The sequence below is a fragment of the Neophocaena asiaeorientalis genome, unplaced genomic scaffold (genome assembly GCF_003031525.2).
Source record: "Neophocaena asiaeorientalis asiaeorientalis breed wild unplaced genomic scaffold, Neophocaena_asiaeorientalis_V1.1 scaffold177, whole genome shotgun sequence".
NCBI classification, from domain to species: domain Eukaryota; kingdom Metazoa; phylum Chordata; class Mammalia; order Artiodactyla; family Phocoenidae; genus Neophocaena; species Neophocaena asiaeorientalis.
In genome coordinates, this window is record NW_020172779.1 from 13,858,226 (window position 1) to 13,878,380 (window position 20,155).

Here is a 20,155-nt window from a genome sequence, read left to right on the forward strand (position 1 = left end):
CAAGTTTGGAGAAGGCTTTATAGGAGACCTGAGTTTGAACAGGATCTCAAGGATGGATTGCATTTTACGTGACAGAAAATGGAACAGGAAGAACATTCTGGGAGGACAGAATGGAGGGAACTGAAAGGTATAAAGGAACAAAGCTATAGGAGAATGAATTCCTTGGGTACATTAGAGAATCATAAAATTGATCCTAAGTAGAGCTAGTAACACAGGCAGGCAGGTTTCAAATGTGTTGCCCTCCTTTCTCTACCAAGACTTCTGAAAGTGCAATAGCTAAATAGTCACACATTTGCACAGTGGTTGAACGGATCTTCCTCTTTTTGTGGCCTCAGCCAATTGTGTTAGTGTGCTCTTGCCAATCCATTGAAAGGAATCACCCCACTCACTGCCTTGCGTGGTTTAGGCAACTTTCTACTTTAAAGTATGAAGCTGAACCTTCCCGTGATGCTGTAAACCACAAGACATCAAAGGAATGCGGCCCCTAGAAAAATACCATGAGGAGCTTCTCATCTGTTTCTTTTGTGCCTTGAATGAATAGTGTGGGTGGGACCAGGAAATGGGAGAAGAACAGAAGTGTTACCACTTTGTGAAAGCTTTGTGGAAACCCTTCTCTTTCAGCTGGGTCTGGACCCATCAATTGCATGCTTCCTATAACTTGGGAGGGTGCTGGATTCAATGCAATTCCCAAGTTTCTGTTAAACAACGAATAGTTTCTGTGTTCTTTTAAGTTACCCCAGGAACTCAGAAGGTCCACAGCTCCTAGAGTGTCCCTTGAATGGACCCTAGGTATAGGGGTTCATAGGTGTGATAAGGCAGGAATAGGAGGCAAAGCCACATTGCAAAAACTCTTGCATGTTTCACTGAGAAGTGTGTACTTTACTCCACAAGGAGCCATGAATGGGTTTCATGTTTGTAGTGGATTCATTAGCTCAGTGCTTTAGAAATAGGTTGTGGAAGGGAAGACTACAAGATGGATTGTAATTACAGGAGAAAAGCTGGGCTTCACTGGTGGCGCAGTGGTTGAGAGTCTGCCTGCCGATGCAGGGGACACGGGTTCGTGCCCCGGTCCGGGAAGATCCCACATGCCGCGGAGCGGCTGGGCCCGTGAGCCATGGCCGCTGAGCCTGCGCGTCCGGAGCCTGTGCTCCGCAACGGGAGAGGCCACAACAGTGAGAGGCCCGTGCACGGCAAAAAAGAGTGGCCCCCGCTCGCCACAACTAGAGAAAGCCCTCGCACTGAAATGAAGACCCAACACAGCCAAAAATAAATAAGCCCCTGAAAAAAAAAAAAAAAAAAAAAAAAAAAAAAAGAGAAAAGCTGAAGATTTAAGGACAAGGTAGGAGATCTACCCAGTAGACTTAAAGGTCTTGGCTTACACCTAAGAGATAAAAGGTGATTTGGAGGTGAGGAAAAGAGAATAGTCAGAAGTGGTGCTAAGATTCCCAGCTTGGATTAAACTACTAAGAAAAAAACAACAGAAAAAGGATGGGGGAAAGGGAACAGGTTCAGTTTTAGGCCCCTCAAGCTTCAGGCACCAAAGGGATGATTCAGTAAGGACTCTTGTGAGCATCTACAAACACAAGGTTGCAGTTCAGAAGACATTTGGGGTCTCGAGACACGCATTGTTCACCTGAGCTCACAGGTGTGGAAGACACCACCCAAGAAGAATATAAAGAATAAAGACAGAAGAGAGACTAAACTTCAGAGACTATCATGTTTGAGGGGCTGTGGAGGAAGAGAAGTAAGGACATCGATTAGGGATTGTTGGGGGCGTGAGGAGGGGAATTAGGAGATAGTAGTGAGAAAGCATATAATCCAAAGAAGAAAAATCCCCACAGACAAAGGTTTTGCGAGGAACATTTAAACGGTAACAGAGAAAATATTTTCAAAATAATTTACAACTGGAAAGAAGGACACAGAATTTTATATATACTATAATTACAACAATGCAAAATATGTACACAGATATGACACAGCATTCAAATGAATTACTGCTCTCTGTAATGTCCTTTAATCTGATTGTAACAAGCTATACCAAATATATTCAAATGTATTCCCAAGGACTCCATATCCCATTTAGTAATGGGGTTCTCTGCTTCTTCCTAGATCTTTTAATGATGAAAAATAATAATGCCAGGATTTATATGAGAAATGTTAGATACTGGGCAAAGTTTCCAGCAATCTTTTAAGAAAAGGAACAGATAAGCTATGTATTCTGAGGCAAGAAGACACCCAATATTGACACTTTTTTTGATCAGAAAAATTAAAAGATTGGATGCTGTAATGGGTGTCAGCACTTGGGTGCCCTAGTTAGGAAAAAAAGGTGCCCAAATTAGGAAAAAGATACTATGTATAAATAGACAACTGACGGGAACATAACTGTAGAGCACAGGGAACTCTACCTCACGTTCTGTGGTGTCCTAAATGTGAGGGAGATCCTGAAGGGAGGGGATATATGTACATGTACGGCTGATTTATTTTGCTGTGCAGTAGAAGCTAACACAATATTGTAAAGAAACTCTACTCCAACAAAAAGTAATTTAAAAAAGATAGGGGTAGGGGATTAAGAGGTACAAACTGCTATGTATAAACCAAATAAGCTACGAGGGTATATTGTACAGCACAGAGAATATAGCCAATATTTTATAATAATGTTAATTGGATTAGATTTTGAATCACTATGTTGGATACCTGAAACTAATATAATATTGTAAATTAACTGTACCTCAATAAGAAAAAGAGGTTGCAGGCATTTTGGTAACTAGGTTGAAATATAGGTAGAAGAAGATGGACTAACATCTTCAGTGAAGATGTTACGTGGTTAGAGGTTCTTATATTAGGTGAATTCTAGGTAAGATGGGGGATCGACTGGGGTGAGGATGCCTATGCATTGGGCTAAGTTAGTGGAAGACAGGTGCAATGACAATAACTAAGCATTTTGTTGGCGTGTGTTCTGAGCAAGATACTCTAGGAATGACCTTATTATGCTTCACCTTATTTAATTCTTAAAATGACCCAAGGGCAGGTGCTATTCTCATGCCCATTTTACAGAAGATGGACAAAGTACCGTAACACTTCTCTGCTTCTTAATACTCAAGGTTTTCTTCTCTCAGATGATATATTGAGTTGGGAAATTACAAATTAAGAATTTCTTCTAAGTCCGTACTGAAGAAAATTGGAGTCCCATGTCTTGACCAAGTGCTAAGGGGAGCAATAGTCTGTTTCCTTGAAGTGAGCATTTAACAAACTAAACCACGCATTCGGTTTTCTACATTCGGTTGATTGAGGACCTGCCGGGCAGCAAGAATTGTTCCAGGCTGGAAGGCACCATCCTAATGCCAGGACATTGTCATAATGCATCGTAAATTACCTTAGCTCTACATGCCCATTTTCCTTTTAGAGGAGAAGGAGGAAGAAGAATTTTACACAATAACTCAAAGAAGGGCTTGAGCATCTGCCCACACGTGTACTATATACTGGAGTGTCTGTACCCATTTGGTTGCTGCCAAAATCCCATGGCATCATGAACTCACGGAACAAGAAGGAAAGAGAGCAGATAATTTTGGGGAGTCACTGTCGTTCAAAGAAAAGATTCCAACTTCCTGATTCACACAAAATCTAACTCTTTGCAATTGCAAGTCTGGGTACAAGCAGAACAGCGAAGGGCACATGGGGCAACGACAGGGCTTCTCCGCCTCTCCCTGAGCTCTGACCCCTCTCGTGGCCCAGGAGTGAGGCTGGCATGAACCTGGGGCCACCCCGGGTGCTGAGTGGAGATAAATGACCTGACCCTCCAAGCTGTTTCCTGGTTGTATTAGGCAGGGGAAAGGGAATTGTGTGTGTGTGTGGTGCTCTGGTACAATCTTACTCTGTTTTGGCTTGTTCTAGATCCTGGCTTCCATGGTTGACCTCCCCTTTCCTCCCCAATACTAGAGGAAGAATGATGAATGCTCTCTAGCACCTTAGAGTTACTAACTTAGATCTGCTGAAACTGCATTTAAATTCCACGAGCAGATGTGCTGATGTCTGTGTCTGACTTGGGTTGAGGGTGTACTCTTCTGGTTACTTCCTAGAAGGGACTGCAGCTCCAGTCACTATTTTTACCTCATAATAATGCACAGAAGGACATAGCTATGTTAATGATGTCCACAAATGATGACTCAGTATAACTATGAGGCAAAACTGAATCAATGAGCAGGCAAATAGACATTTCTTACGGAAAGACATCACTACCTAATTTGTTTTTAATATAAGAATGATGCTTCTTCTGATGATTGTTATTGGTCGATTCAACGTAGTCACCTTGGGGGACTATGTGCTTATCCTGACCACGCATCTTTGATGACTGAGCTCGGATCTCTGTAAATTATCTTCAGAGTCCGTTTTTGAAAAACACCAAAAATGCATCTCTCTGTATTTGATTCCTAAACAGTGATGTCTGGCCAGATCACTCATCTTGGTGACTTTCAAAAATTAAATTTGTTCCCAGAGGATAACGACCGGACATTGTTGAACATACCTAGGAAGCATACGCTTTCAGCTAAGAACAATTAGCAAAGAGGACCATGGTGGCATTGTCTGAGTACGTGCATACTCTCCAAGGCCACTCCCTTGGCCTGAGCAACAAGTGAGGGTCTGGAAGGGTCTGGCTCCCTGAGAATGATCCAACTCATGGTGGTCACCCTTTTGTAAATAACTGATAGGAGATTGGTATTGCTATGAAACTGTGGCCTGTTCGGATTTTTAGTCACATGGTATACACGTGATTATGTAGATAATCTCATGTTTAGAGCATAAAGTCTTGCGCATTTAAAAAAAAATTGTTACATCCCTATCTTCTTCCTTAAATTCAAATCTCTTCTTGGGCAGGCACTATTCACTCTTAGTTACCAAAGTCTTCAAGAAAGAGAGGGAGAGAAGAAGCTAACATTCAATGAATGTTTTATGTATATTATCTCTACTTGTCACCCAACCAATCTTATAAGATAGGTAGTAGTATTATTAATAATCCCATTATACAGATGAGGAAACCGAGGCTCAGAGAGGTTAGGTGACTTGCCCAAGGCTACACAGCTAGTAAATGGCAAAAGAAGAGTGCTTGCTCACTCTATGTCACCACACAGCCTCTGTCATTCAAGCCTATTCTGTTTCCCAGGCACAATTAATGTCCTTAAAGCCTTGGAATCTAAGCTTCAGTGAGATGGGAATGGTTTTTTGGATCATACTGTGTTATTACGGCTTTTGGCACTTTGTGGGGAAAGGCAATTCCAAAAATTAATTATTTGGGAGAAAACAAAATGATCTCCTCTGTGTATTTAGCCATAACCTAAAATTGGCTCAGTGTAGAAGCAAAATGAGCTTATATAAGATCCCTCTGTTCAACTACGAAAAGTTCTGAAATTACAGTGGAGTTGTTTGACACTTATCCTTTGTTTGAATTATTTGGTGGGACTGCCACTGTGGAAGCTTGGGAAAATCTAATTTTATCCTGAATACTTGCTGGGGATTTTAGACCACAGTGAATAAATTGTCCTTTAAAATCACTTAAGGTTCTGATTCCTACCTGAGGAGTTAACCAGAGAAATGAAGGCAAGAGTTTAGGGGAGCATCAATTTGTACAGTCACTTTGGGAATTAAAAAAAATCTGCTTATTTGCTTTATTATCACTGATTCTCTCTTCTCTTTTCATTGTTCCTCTTCTTCCTGCTTTTTTGCTCCTTTTTGCTTTTTCTCCCTTTTATCGTCCTCTTTGAACTCCCCCCTTTCTTCTCTCATCTTCATCATCATCATCAAGATGACTGATGTTTAATGAGCATTTATTTTGTACCAGGAACTATAGTAAGTGTATACATATATTCTATCAATCTAAGTCTCGTGACAACCCTGTGAGGCAGGCACAGTTGTTATCCCCGGGGTGGAAATGAGGCTCAAAGAGCTTCTGTAAGTTGCTCAAGACCACAGTTATAAGCATCAGAGCTGCCATTTAAGCCAAAATGTTCTGACTACAGGTTTCTAACAGACTCTGTAAATCTGCTTCCCTCTTGTCTTTCTCTGTCTGTCTGATTCCTCTTTTGTACTTAACTTTTTAAATGGCTTTATTGAGTTATGACTGACCTACAGTGAACTGCATATATCTAACGTACACAATTTGACGAGCTTTAGTATTTGCATAAGTCGGTGAAACCATCACAATCAAGAAAATGGACACTTGCATGAGTTTCATTGTATCGGTGAAACCATCACAATCAAGAAAATGGACACTTGCATGAGTTTCATTGTATCCCTTTATAATTCCTTCCTCCCACATCCCAAGCCAGGAAACCACTGATTTCTTTCTGCTATTACGTATCAATTTGCATTTTCTAGAGGTTTAGGTCAGTGGGACCATGAAAATGCATACTTTTGTTTTTCTGGCTTACTTCCTTCAGCATAATGATCTTAGGATTCATCCATGTTATTGCACATATATCCATAGATCATTTCTAGACATTTGGGTTGTTTCCAGTTTTTGGCTATTACAAAGAAGACTGATATGAACATTCTTTTCCAATATAGAAATATAACTTCATATTTTCTAATATAAGATATTTCTCATTATTTCTTTAAACAAGAAGTTTATTAAGCAACAAAATGCTTGACTTGAAGGGAAAACTACGTAGGACTCATTTCTTTTACAGTAATTTATCCCTACTTAAAGACTGATTGCCCTATATGTTTATTTCATTATCTGATTGGATTTATTTTCATTTTTGTAATACACACACACACACACACAAAGTTTGATCTTAAAAAGAAAGAAGAAAAGTCTTCTTAGACTTTCAGTCTTTTAAGATTTTTTTAGGAAGAACTAGAGCAGCATATAATCTAGGGATAATTATTGTATACTACTGCAGCAAGACTCATCCGATTGCTCTACTTAATGTCCCATGAATTATGATGTTTTTCAGTCTGGCTGGTGGGAAAAGACACTATTCCCAGCCCCGTGTGAGCGCTGGGCACTAATACTTTCAGATGGTTCTTTCCCAAGCATTGCTTAGCTTCCTCACATGCATGCACTGATCGGACCCTCTGCAGATCTCTGAGCTTTTCTCTGTCTCTGCAACTCTCTTCTCTCTGGTAGTGAGTCCTACAAACTCTAGCCACCTTGGTCCCCCCAGATTCTCGGCTCTGTCTCCTCAAATCCGGGAGTTGCACAGGGTTCCATGTGTGTTCTTCCAACCTGAGCCAGTCTGAAAACAAGATCTCTTAAAGCAAGATACATGGGACTTTCCTGGCTGTCCAGTGGTTAAGACTCAGCACTTCCACTGCAGGGGTGTGGGTTCGATCCCTGGTCAGGGAACTAAGATCCCACATGCCACATGGTGTGGCCACAAAATTAAAAAAAAAAAAAAAAAAAGAACAAGATACAGCTCTGGCAATCACAGGGCTCACTTAATTTGCTTCTTGTTTTTCAGGAATTGCTGTCCTTCAATACCTGATGCCCAGTGTCTTGAAAACTATTGTTTCACGTATTTATTTATTTATTTTTAAGCTGTTTCAGGTGGCAAGGCAAATCTTGTCTCTTCTACTCCACTGGAAATACATCTTTTTTAAAAGGAAAACTATTAAATAGACTGTGGGCTCTGTCCCGTGCTGGGCCCTTAAGGTAATGTTGAAAACTATACAATATTGTCTTTTCTCCTTAAAGCAATTTATAAATTTGAAAGGTTGGAAAAAAATGTTCTAGTTAGATAAATAAATTATAGAAAGGATGGAGTGAGGGTACTAAGATGATGCCTTAAGGATATGTGAGCTGGCAGGAAGAAATCTGAAGGGATTGGGTCTACTTGAAAACGAGAGGCTTGCAGCTGGCTAGGACCTGAATTCATGGGGGAGAAATGGCAGAAAATGCCAGGATACAAAGACGCAGATGATTATCCTTCTAGGGAAAACTGGTGCTCAGGGACCCTTTAAAACCATAGCATACTCTGATTGCTCTTGCAAATACAGTTGACTAGTCATTCAAATGTGCCAGAGCATAGACTAAAGGGGCTCGATTGTAAAATGAAGGTCTTCCCATTGAGCCTCCCGAGAACCACATTCTGGTGTTTGAGACGATGGGAATGGTTTGTGCACGTGCCTGTCATTCACTTTACAAACCTATGTCTCTTCGCTCCCCTCTTAGACTAGCTCTCAAATCGTAGTTGGGACACCGCTTTCTTCACGGTCGTTTCCTGTATCTTCACTCTTTTTTAGTAATTGGCAAGCTCCAGTTCAGAAATAAACTATACTTTATACCATATATGATGACAGCCTCTCATGTTTATGTCACATCATCCAGCTTAGTCAACTGCTTCCGGCCTGAGAATCGTTTCTCACGGGTGAGGTGGAAAGGTCTGCTATACAGATGAGGAAACCAAGGCTCTGAGAGATGAAGTGATTTGCTTGGGGACACACACTTGTGAGTGATGGGAGGTGGTTGTGCAGATTAAGCCTTTTAGAAGGTTTGAATGTTTGATTCCTTCTAGTTTGGTAGACAAATCCTTAGGGAGGGAAGCACGGCCATATATGTCAGGATGGCAAATGGTGGGTCAAACCAGGTTGCTGTAGTAGCTGGTGATGGAGAGTCCAGATGCCCACATTTTAGGCCAGTGGGTTTCCTGCACCTGATGGGATGTTGGGAGCTGGCGAACTTTGTCTGACAATAAGCCAGATAGCAAACATTTTTGGCTTAGTGGGCCACACCACCTCCGTTGTAACTACTCAACTCTACCGTTGTATTATTATACAAGCAGCTGTAGACATTGCTAACACATGAGTGTGTCTGTGCCCCAATCAAACTTTATTTACAAAACAGGTGGCAGGTGGAAACTGGCCTGTGGCCATAGTTTGCTGACCCCTGGGCAAGATGATCCTTTGTCTGTGGGAGGAAAATATTAAAACTTGGACTCATTTATTTTATCTCACTTTTTAACATTTCTATTTTATGAGTATGTTTCATAATGTACATGGTATGTTAGTACAGTGGTATAGGTGTGTAACTTATAAATATATATTGATGGTGCAAGCTCTAAACCTTTTTACTTAGTAAATAAATCACAGCTGACATTTAATCAGCAGATACTTTGTGTAGGTGTTGCTCTAAACACTTTACATGGATTAAGTCACTTAATCCTCACAACAACCCATCAAGACGGTATTACTTTCATCCTTATTTTGCGGAGGCACAGAGATGAAGCTATGTGATCCAGAAGTTTACCCACCCCTTTCTTAGGACGGGGAAATCCATGCGTCATGTGGTCCTGAGTTTGGGAGTTCAAGTTTGGGGCCAAGGGTATATATCAAGTGTTGATTCAGAGGTCCAGATCAGTACTTCACAAACACCAACTTCACGTCAGACCACATGTTAGAAACTCAACGTTTGCCACCTCATCGAGGTAGGCACTGCGAGAATATGATATTCTTTAATTCCACAATCACTGTGTGAAGAAGGTATTATTTTTCCCACTTTACAGATGAGGAAGCTGAGGTTCAGAGAGAGTATGAACGGATTCAAGATTCTACTGCTACCAAGTAAAGGGGCTCAACTGGGAGTGAAATCCAGCGTTTGCCTAACTCTAAATGTCTGATTCTTGGCCAACTTACTGCCCCTTGGGACACTCCTCATGCCCTCCAAACTGAGAAGTTCTCGGGGAGCTGGTGTCCCACAGAGTCTACAAAATCGGAGCCCACTCATTACTTGGTGGGAGAGTCCCAGAGCACATGGTCTGCCCCACACAGCCCTGAAACCAGAGCCAGTCCCATCCTGCTCAGGACTTCCTTAGGAACAGCCTGGTTCTTCCCTAGGGACGGAGCCTGGATTCATAAGTATGAGCTCAGGAATAAGCCAGATATGGTTTGAATTGCAGTACTAAGTCTTAATAACTGAATTAATAAGGGAGGGACAGAAAGGGAGGAAGAATGAAGAGAAATGAGAAAGAATGGAAGCCAGGCATGAGTAGCACTGAGCAAGCTACTTTCTGAGCCTGAGTTTCATTACCTACAACATGGAGGTGGTCATAGCATCCTCCACATATCCTGAAGATTTAACGATGTTATGCATATCAAGTAGATACTCTATATCTGGGGTCAGAGGTGAGGCTTTCTGTCCTCTTCAGAACATTTCTCAGACCAATTCTGGGGCCAAGGTGAGATAACAGAGAGCCTTTCCTCCACCACACATTGGAGGGGGTCTCAGAGAATAAAAACCTACCCAAGGTCTTCAAGGTATAGGGTTAGCTGGGGCCTACTGGGACGTCCCAACTGTCTTCCCTCCTGACCCAGAACTTATATCCCAATATGTGAAGATCTGGGTCATGGCTTAACAGAGCCAAAGACTGTCCTTTGCCTGACCCCCTAAACTGACCCCAAGGCCCAGGGCCAGACCAGTAGCTCTGTGGCCAAGAGAGGGTCAGACTTACAATATGATGGTGAGTGTCCTGTTGGGATACCTCCTGAGTTTGTGATGCTCTGGGCATTTTCTATACCACTTTGATTTACGTTTAGCTGTTGTTTTCTGCGCTTGTGATTTACTAGCTTCCTTCCTTCCTTCTATTTCCTCTTTCTTCCTTCCTTTTTCCCTCCTTCCCTCCTTCCTTTCTTTCTTCCTTCCATCCTTCCTTTTCCAGTGCAGCGAACATTGAGCGATAACTGTGCCCTGCCCTGTGTTGGAGATAACAGCACATTCTGCTCTAGGGCTTTAAGACGAGTTACAGGAAATGAGAAGGGAAGAGAAGGAAAAGGGAAAGAGGAAAGTGGATGGCGGGGAAAGTGCAGAGAAAGAAAAGGAGGAGGGAGAATAAGGAAGAGAGAAACGGGAAGGAGAGGCAGAGGAGCGAGCAGGAAAGAGGCAGAGGGAGAAGCAGAAGATACAGGAGAGGCAGAGGAGGGAAGACGGGCCTCTGGAGTGCTAGCATGTCTAAGGCCCTCAGCCAGTCCTGTTCATCTGGAGCTGTGGAGATACCTAAGCCCCAGTCTCGCCAAGGGGAGCTCGTGAATAAATACCTCTGGGTAGGAGCAGATATCTGTAAACACAGCTGAGGAATTGAAAGTCAGGTTCTTCAAGGGTATCGACTTGTCAAAATCACACCACAGCTGCGGATTAAGAAAAAAAAGAACAACAAGAAACAAACAAAAAAAAAAACACAGGAACAACAAAGTCAGTGTAAGCTGGAGACGGAGTCCTCTGCTACCGCTCTTGGGTTTCGGCAAATGCCTGGAGCAGCCAGGCCCTAGAGGGGCTTGATTTCAGAATTCAGTGCCAGCTGGGATTATTCCTTTCATTTTAAAGAAAGTACTGGCTCAGAAAAAACATCTGCAAGCCAGTCACGAAACCTGGGTAAGACTGCTCTGTTGACCCCCTCCCAGAGGGTCACTGGAGTGGGGCTTTGAAGAGAGAGCCAGGTGGCAGGAGCAAAGGTCTGGGGAACACTCACAGCCTGTCTCCACGTCAACAGCTGGGCAGATTCGAGGGATCCAAGGGGGCACGCTTTCCAGAAAGACGCTTAGTGTCGGGGAGGTGGGCATTTCCTAGGCCAGAAATTGCTGTAGGAGATTCTGTGGCACTCAGAAAAGCATAGCTACCGGTGGCCGAGTGCCCGTGCTGTGCCAGATACTTTGTACAAAAAGGCCTCACAACCACCTTGTGATGTAGCTACTACTTTTATCCCCATTTTACAACTGAAAAATATGAAACTCTGAGAAGCAAAGTAACTTGTCCAGGGTTGCCAAGCTGGTAAGTGGTGGAGCTGAGATTTGAACGCAGGTCTATCTGACTCCAAAGCCTCTGAACTTCCACTCCACTGTGGCACGGTTGGCCCCAGAGGTAACCCTGACCTAGAGTCATTGGGTTTATTTCCAAATCCTGCACCCCAGAAACATCTGATTCATCAAGACTTGAGATCCTGGCTACGACTTGGCAGTCTGTGATCAATGATCCTAAGTACTTCCATTTTCAGTTGCCATAATCTATAAACTGTTCATTAGGTGATATATTTAATTAGATTATGGTTTCCCTTTTCTTTGGGGATTTCCCTCTTTCTTCATAGACCCCTTTACCACAAGGCCAGCCGCAGAGCTTGAGCGACATATACTCTAAGTAATTATTGGGCCAATCTGGACAATGGATTTCAGGCAGTATAAACCTCCAACACAGGGGCTGACAATTGTGGGGTTCACAGTTCGGGTCCCTGAACACTTGGAGACCCTCCCTTAGGCCCAAAGGGCACAATGATGGTTTCAGCCACAAGACGATGCCTCAACTAGCCTCCCTCAATGTTCAAAACCTGGGATCAGATAAATCTCTCCTAAAATCTAGATCCCTAAATCATGGACAACACGGACTATTTGGATAGACACAGATAATGCCTAGAGCGACTATGTTACCATTCTAGAGAGAAAATGAAATCAGTAAAGCGTGGATCACCAAATTAAAACAATGATAAATACGGCAGTTGGAGATTCATCCGAGTTCGATGTGTCACATCCAATGTGAACTCTTAGAACGTCATAGGTAAGATGCTCAACCTTCCTGAAATGCAGTTTCCTCATCTGTTACATGGGAACGATAATACCTACCTGTGGCACACAGTAGGTGCTCAATAAATAAATGACAGCTATTTATTCCCATTCCCCCACTCCCACTCCCAGAGATACAATTTGGCATATGAGAACGAGCGTGAGTCATGGAGTCAGACAGACCTTAGTAGCAAGTTATTTCATGTCTCTGAGCCTCAGTTTCCTCAGCCATAAAGTGGGGATAATGAGACTTACCTCACGGGGTTTATGGGAGGATTAAACATGAAAAACACATACAGCTCCTCCTTCAGTGCATGGCACATAGCAGGTGGGAACTTAATAAGCAGTAACTCTTATTTAAAATTATGATTCACTGGCCACTGAAAGTACAGAAACTTAAGGGCGTTTGGAGCTCCTTTAGAGCAAATAAACTCCGCCACTGGGAAAAAGACAGTTTTCCACCAGGAAAATGCACAGTTCTGACAGTTTAGCCACATCTTCCTTCTCTAACCCTGAGCTTGGGGCTGGACCAAGCACATGAAGATAACTAGTACCAAGGAAGGCAAGGGAAGAAGCGGCAGGTTCCGTAAACTCTTAATTCCTGCTACACACTAGATACCAAAGGGCTTGGAATGCTTACGATATTTACGATGGCGCCCAGGAAATTAATCAAGATGGACGCAAAGATGATGACATTCCTGGCCAAATAGGTCTCGTTAATCCAACAGCAAGTTTTCCGGAGGACCAGGGGCAAACACTTATAATCCTCCGCTGTGGTGATGAGGACCAAAGCCGAGTGCAGCATAATCAGGATGGAAAACTGGATGGCCATTGGCATCACCCTGCAGGGAAACACAGAACGTCGGGTCACGTGGCATTGATCGTGTGATCCCCTCTCGATGGGCAACCCTGGCAATCACATTCATGATCGCCCTTTCCCACTCCTTGCACCCTGTAATTCCTCTAAAGCTCTGTTTGTTCAAGAAAGGGCTATTAACAGAAGACTTTTTAAACCGATCAAATCCATCCCTAGAATATTCTATTGAGAAACTTGGCAATGAGCATCAAACGTCTGGCTTGATCTATTGCTTCTGCCCATTTTTTCCCACTTCTTGCCTCGTTCCTCTTTCTCACTAGGCAGCTGCTGCCCAGGCAACACACCACTGGAATTCCATCTCAGCACTCCGGCTGTGGGAGAGACCCACACGCACTCTCCCCTTCAAGGTGGGTTTTAGGAAGCATTCTCCCTCTAGGCTGCTCGGATGCCAAGAACTGAACTTGGCACCTCTGCACGTTGCTCAGTTTCCTTAGTGATCATCACAGTTTGCAAAGACTATACTATGTGCCGTGTGGGACGTGGGTACGTAGAGCTCATACTTGCCCAAGGCTTCAACATCACAACCAACTCTACATCTCAGGCTTCAAAGCTCGGTCCTGTGGTAGCTCCTGCCTATTGGGCACCTCTGTTGGGTGTCAGGCGGTGATCTAAAACCCCATCTCTGGAGGCATCTGCGTCTTCTCCTTATCAGCCAACTTATCACCAGGATTCTCCCTGGGAATTTATCCCTTGCTCTCTATTCTCTGTCCAGCCACTTGTGTCCTTGGCTGGCACCGGTCATTTCTCTACCTCTCTTTTAGCCAAAAAACTGCTGCATGTTACATGGTGCCCTAATGGACACGGTGGGAGATTTTATATCCGTTCCTTCCTCTAAAAAGTGAAGCTCATTCATTTGGCTTTAATGAGTTGACTGGAGCTCAATAAATGTACATTTAGTGAATGAAGTTGAACCCACCTTCTTCTAATGCTACCTCTTCTTATCCTCTTGCCGGAATTTTCTTATTATTAATAACACTAGCGTGAGTACTGTATTGAACTCTGATTATGTGCTAGGCACTATGCTAATCACTTTATATACAATACCTCATTTCCATTCCTCAGAACAAACCTAAGAGGTCTTTTGATCTCTTTTTTCACATGAAGATTTAAGGCTCAGAGAGGAGTAACTTCCCAGGGGTTACTGAGTTGGTAAGTGTTAGAGCTAGGATTTAAAGTCCACTCTGCTATTCTAATCATTTTGGTGAGTAATGTATGTCCCATATTTGCAGTAATCTTTTTTGCTTCTGTGGTTTCATTGTGACATTTATTCATTCAACAAGCTTTCTTCCTAGGTAGGCATCAGGGGTACCAGGACGAGAGACACATCTTGCCCATCTTCTAGGAGATCATAATCTAGAGGGGAATATGGATATACAAATGATGAACTATTATATGTTATGTTATGATATAGAAAAGGTTATAAACAAACATCTTTTAGAAAATAAGAAAGGAAATCAAGGAAGGCTTCACAGAAGAGGTGACATAGGGGTTAGGTCTTGGAGGTTGAAGAGAAGGAGTTTTGGGAGGAAAGACTGGGGAATGTGAACAAAGTAACAGAAGAATGGGAGTGACCAGTGTGTTTAGAGTTTTTCAGTGAGCCAGGTGGTGAGGCTTTGGGACTGGAGAACAAGTGGTCCAATAAATGCTGTGCGAGAGAGCTCTGCCTGTAGGCAATGCGCTGATACTTAAGATGTCTAATCAGGGAAGGACATGATCATATCTGTGAGTGTGAAAGACAAGTGTGGTGGGAGGTGGTGGGACTGAAGAGGAGAGAAAGTATTTAGAAGGTTAAATAGTTGAGGCCTGAATTAACAAGGAAGGGACATAGGGTAACAGCCCTGATAATTGGGATGTTCAAGGAACTATGTGGAGGTAATCTATTTATTTATTTATTTATTTTTGGCTTCGTTGCTATGCAAAGGTTTTCTCGAGTTGTGGTGAGCAGGGGCTGCTCTTCATTGCCAAGCATGGGCTTCTCATTGAGGAGGCTTCTCTTGTTGCAGAGAACAGGCTCTAGGCATGCGAGTTTCAGTAGTTGTGGTCTAGAGCCTGGGCTCTAGAGCGCAGGCTCAGTAGTTGTTGCGCATGGGCTTCGTTCCTCTGCGGCATGTAGGATCTTCCGGGACCAGGGCTCGAACCCGTGTCCCCTGCATTGGTAGATGGATTCTTAACCACTGCGCCACCAGGGAAGTCCCTATGGGGGTAATCTTAATAAGCGTTTTATATGTGTGTGTAGGGGGGCTTTTGGGAGAGGTAAGTCATTATGAGCAACGTGAATGTTTTCACCATCTTACCTGGGTTAAGTGCAGGAAGAAAAGCTAGTCTACAGAGGTAAAGGGTGATGCATTTGATTTTGAGCCAGTTGAATTTTGGGTGCTTGTGGATCCTCCAGCTGGAGACATCTAGATGTCTAGGCAGCTAGAGGGATGGTTCTAGCACTCTGGGTTCGGAGCATGTAGGCAGTGGTTGAAAAATCTGAGATTGGAGAAAACTGCCCAAAGAGAGTGTGCAGAGTAAGAAATAAGAGGACCAACGGTGAAGCTACGGGAGAAGCCAATGGGCCAGAAGAAGAGATGGCATCAAAGGGAACGTAGGAAATGTAGTCAGTACACAGGAGAGCAGGAGTGCACGGCATCACGAGAGCTGGAGGGTAAGGCATTTAAAGGACGGAGTAACCAAGACTGCCAATTTCCTCTGCGTGGTCAAGCATCATGGAGGCTGGAAAGTGACTTCTCCTACAGCCCAGCTATCATTGTTGGAGGGTTTTTGTTGTTGTTTTTAATGCTTGCACAGTTTTGATTTTATGGATCACCTTGATAGGAAATCTCTGCAGGTGTTTTAGATAAGAACAGAAGGTCTGTGTAGCAGTGGGTTCCCAGAGGGCCCTACACAGATGGGTAACTTCCCCCCGCACAAGCTGGAAAAACACTCCCTGACAGCACACCATTATTCCTGGGCACCCAGGGGAAGCAAATGACAGAGAATGCAGGTGGATTGCTTTGTCAGGCACTCCCAGGAGAGAAGGGGCCAATTCCAAGGCTGAGATGTGTCTCAATACTGTGCCAAGCAGCCATTGAGAACACAAATATCTTGTTCCAAAGCGAAGGAAGGAGCAAATCAGGCCAAGGTTGAGTCTGAAAGCCGCCCAGCAGGAGACTCAAACTCTCTCATGGTCACGGCCGCCATCCAGGTAACCTACAGACCTTCACATGGCGCACCGGCCTAGAAGGGTGCCCCTGGTTCTCACTGCTGCCTTTTCTCCTTCTCCACCTCTTGTACGCCATGGGCAAATCCTCAAGCACATGCCCTACATGCTGTGCTACTCCTACCTCTGTATTTTCTCACTCTCTGGGGGGTGGGGGGTGGGGAACATCCTGGTCATCCTTCAAGGCTCGGTCTTTCTTTGGATTCTTCCAAGACACCTGGCATAAGGCTAAGTACATAGAAAGTGCTCAATAAATACTGACTTTTCCTTTGTGTGGGGAGAGAAGACTGTTTCTCCTCTCACCAGCCTTCTTAGGCTGTATTGCCATCTGCACTGCCAGCCCCTCTGCCTGCCCTTCTGCTGCGTCCTTTTCAAGCAGGAAGAAGGGCCAACCCTCCTGCTTGGAGTGCATCTGGAGTGTTCAGTGGACCTGGTTCTCACCGGAGGGCAGTGTCGCTGTTAAAGGTCAGTGTTTATGGGAAGTTCAGATGCTTGTCGTCTCTTCCTCCTTACCTTTCCTGTGGGAAGAGGCTTGGTCATCTCTTCCCCTTGACCAGGCCAGGTACCTCTTCCTTTAAGCAAGGAAGCTCAGGTTGCCCCAGGAAGTCCTGATGGGCAGGAAGTGAAAGGCAGGCAAGAGCAAAGCCCTGTGGATTTGAACCTGTAGCTCTGAGACATAACCAGTAACGCACCTTGGGCAAGGTACCGTTCTTCTGAGCATCTTAGTTTTTAAAGTTTTTGGTGCGTCTTATTTTAGTCTGCAAACCTGGGATTTTTAAGTCCACCTCTTAAAGGAGGCTCTGAGGTTAAAGTAATAAAGCAATGTAATGCTTAGCACATAATAAGAACTCAAGGAAACATTCATTTTCTTTCTCTATTCATGGTGAAAATCAGGAAACTTAAAGGCATCTTAAAGATGTCTGGGAAGAGTATTAACTGCAAGACACTTTCTAAGCAAGGTACTGGCGCTATGTATAAAATTCCTCTGGAAATCTCTGCAGCAGCTCTTCAGCGTTCATTTATTTCTGCACACATAAACATTATAACATTAGACTGTAATTTTTATCTAATTATAGAGCTACTCAGGCATCCAGGGATTCTGAATTTGCTTTTGCATTGTTGGTGTACGTAAGAGGCAAGGGAACCTTACATTTCTGAAATCAAATCTGAAAAAGAATGGCAAGGGATCTGCGAACAGCTCTATCCAAATCATTTCTAGATGTTAAGTTCTAATTTACCCTCTGCAGTGTGTCTTTAAAGCAGGGTCTGGGTTGGTACCATGACTGGAGGTTTGCTGGGGAGGCAGGGATCTGGGGGGGGGATGAGCGAATAGCCTCTAGCGGCTTGTGGTGCATTCAGAAACAGAAATGCAGACTGAAAGATGACCCTGGACTATCCTCGAGAATCTGCAGAGCCTGCGAGTCCAATAGTGCATTTGATCCTGTAGCAACCCTGAGAAGTCAGTATTTGTAGCCTCTTCATTAGGTGACAATATGGTGACTCAAGAAGGGAAGGGGAACTAGGATTTATCAAAATAGGTATGGTTCATTTAATTCTTACAGCAACCCTGGGAAGTTGGCATTGTTATTCCCATTTTACAGATGAGAAAACTGAGGCTTCAGAGAGGTCAAGTACAGACACATAGCCAGTAAGATGCGTAGTAAGTAGATCTATTGATATCCAGGGCCTCTTTCTTTCCTCTCTATCTGCCCTCTCTTGCTTGCTCCCTCTCTCTTTTTCCCTCTCCCTCCTACCTCTTCCCGCCCTCCAACCCTCAGTCATTACCATGCATGCAGACTTAGATACACTGTTCTATAATTACAAAAGGTATTGTCTGGCCTTTCCTCAGTTTCCCCTTCTGGGAGAGGAACAGCTGCACGCATGTGGAAATTAAAGGAAAGCGCTAGGCAAGCACTATCTTTCTTTGCCGGGGTCCATTAATTTTTGCTTTGGGGGCTGGGAATTAGCTGTGGTCATATGAGCAGAGATCGCCTCGTCTGCTACAAAGTCCATGACGGAGGAAACGCGAGTGAAAGTCACCTACCACCTGTTCAGTCGCAGAGAATCAATCAGAAACAAAGTGAGTTGGAGGGGAAATGAGCTCACAGTAAAGAAAGCTTGGGCTGTGTCTGGGGCCCACAGGCTGCTCAGTTCCCGCTACATGTGGGCTGTGTGATCAGAGCTCAGCTTTGACGTTGTCTTCACTAACAGTTTTTTCTCTTCACTGAGCAAGTGAGGTTGGGGTGCTGGCTGGTATTTTAGCTCCTGGCTTCAGCTTGTACCCCACAGTCAGAGGGACTCCATCAAGCCAGCTGCTAGGCGAGGTTCCAGATCTCTTCCCCCGAACCCAGGAATTGGGCATCAAGGTGGCTCATCTTCCTTGGTCACCCCTTCTGGGAAGGGGGCTGGGACCCTTTCTCAAGTCCAGATCCTCAGGTCCATCCTGGGTTCCTCCTCCTGTCTCATCCCCCACACCTGGTCAGTCCTGGGAACTGTCAACCCGCCATCCTAAATACCGAGCCAATTCGTCCTCTCTGGTTCACTCCACTGCCACTATCTTGTCCCTATTATTTGTTGCCTGGAGTTTTCCAATCCCCTCCCAGATGGTCTTCCCAGGTCCAGGCCTGATCCCCTCCTATCATCATCCAGTGAGACCCTTCTAAACACAAGTCCAATCATGTCACTTCTTGGATTAAAAGGCTTCAATGAAGTCTTCTCTGCCAGCCAGTCACAAATCCTCCACAAGGCTTACAAACCCCTCACCTCCAAAACACCCAGTTTCCAGCCCTTCCCACTCCCCTCCTTCTCAGTCCTCTTGCATAACCGGGAGAGTCCTTCAGGACACGGCTGAGGTGTCAGTGTCACCTCCCCTGGGAAGGCTGCCCTGATCCCTCCACCTCACCGCACTCCTACACAGCCCATGCCACCCTTTCCCCATCCTCAGTGGTAGCACTATATTATAGCTGTTCAACTCATTTCTTTCCCCCAAGTAGGCTGTAAGCTGTATGATGCCAGGGACTGTGACTGTGTGGCCCCAGGGTCCAGCACAGACAGGCACATAGCAAGTGCTCACAGGATGTTTGTTGGGAATGTCAACGCCCTGTGCTCCCGGAGTCCAGAGGGAAGCGTGCACCAGATATGACCACATCCTCACCCTCACTGGCAGGAGTGAAGCAGGGAGTCAAGGAAGTTTCGGTAGATCTGGCAAAAGACCCTACAAACGCCCACAGCTTACCACCCTGAGACCATCCTTTTTCCCAGGACCCTAGTCCGCACATGGCTCTTGGGTGGTCAGGAAACCCATTCTCCTGTGGCATACCCTGGTACCCTGTCCTGATTTATTCATTGCCATAGCATTTACAAATCTACATGCATAGCATATACATATCTACATGCATACCATAGACATACCTACATATGTATCTACATACATAGCATATAAGTAGCTACATTTATAGCATATATATACATCTAGACACATGCATATATTTTAATTATTTCTTTGTCTCCTTCCACTAGATTATAAGGCTCAGAAG

General features: G+C 44.2%; 1 protein-coding gene across 1 annotated transcript in view; it reads right to left on the bottom strand.

Moving 5' to 3' along the window:
* Positions 1–20,155, bottom strand: part of ADCY8 (adenylate cyclase 8) — a 218,934-nt gene that overhangs the window by 45,685 nt on the left and 153,094 nt on the right. The window contains exons 10-11 of the mRNA XM_024741236.1: positions 13,178–13,379; positions 11,026–11,115 (exon numbers count right to left, since the gene is read on the bottom strand). Coding sequence (XP_024597004.1) covers positions 11,026–11,115; positions 13,178–13,379 — 292 coding nt within the window. The remainder of the gene's footprint in view (positions 1–11,025; positions 11,116–13,177; positions 13,380–20,155) is intronic.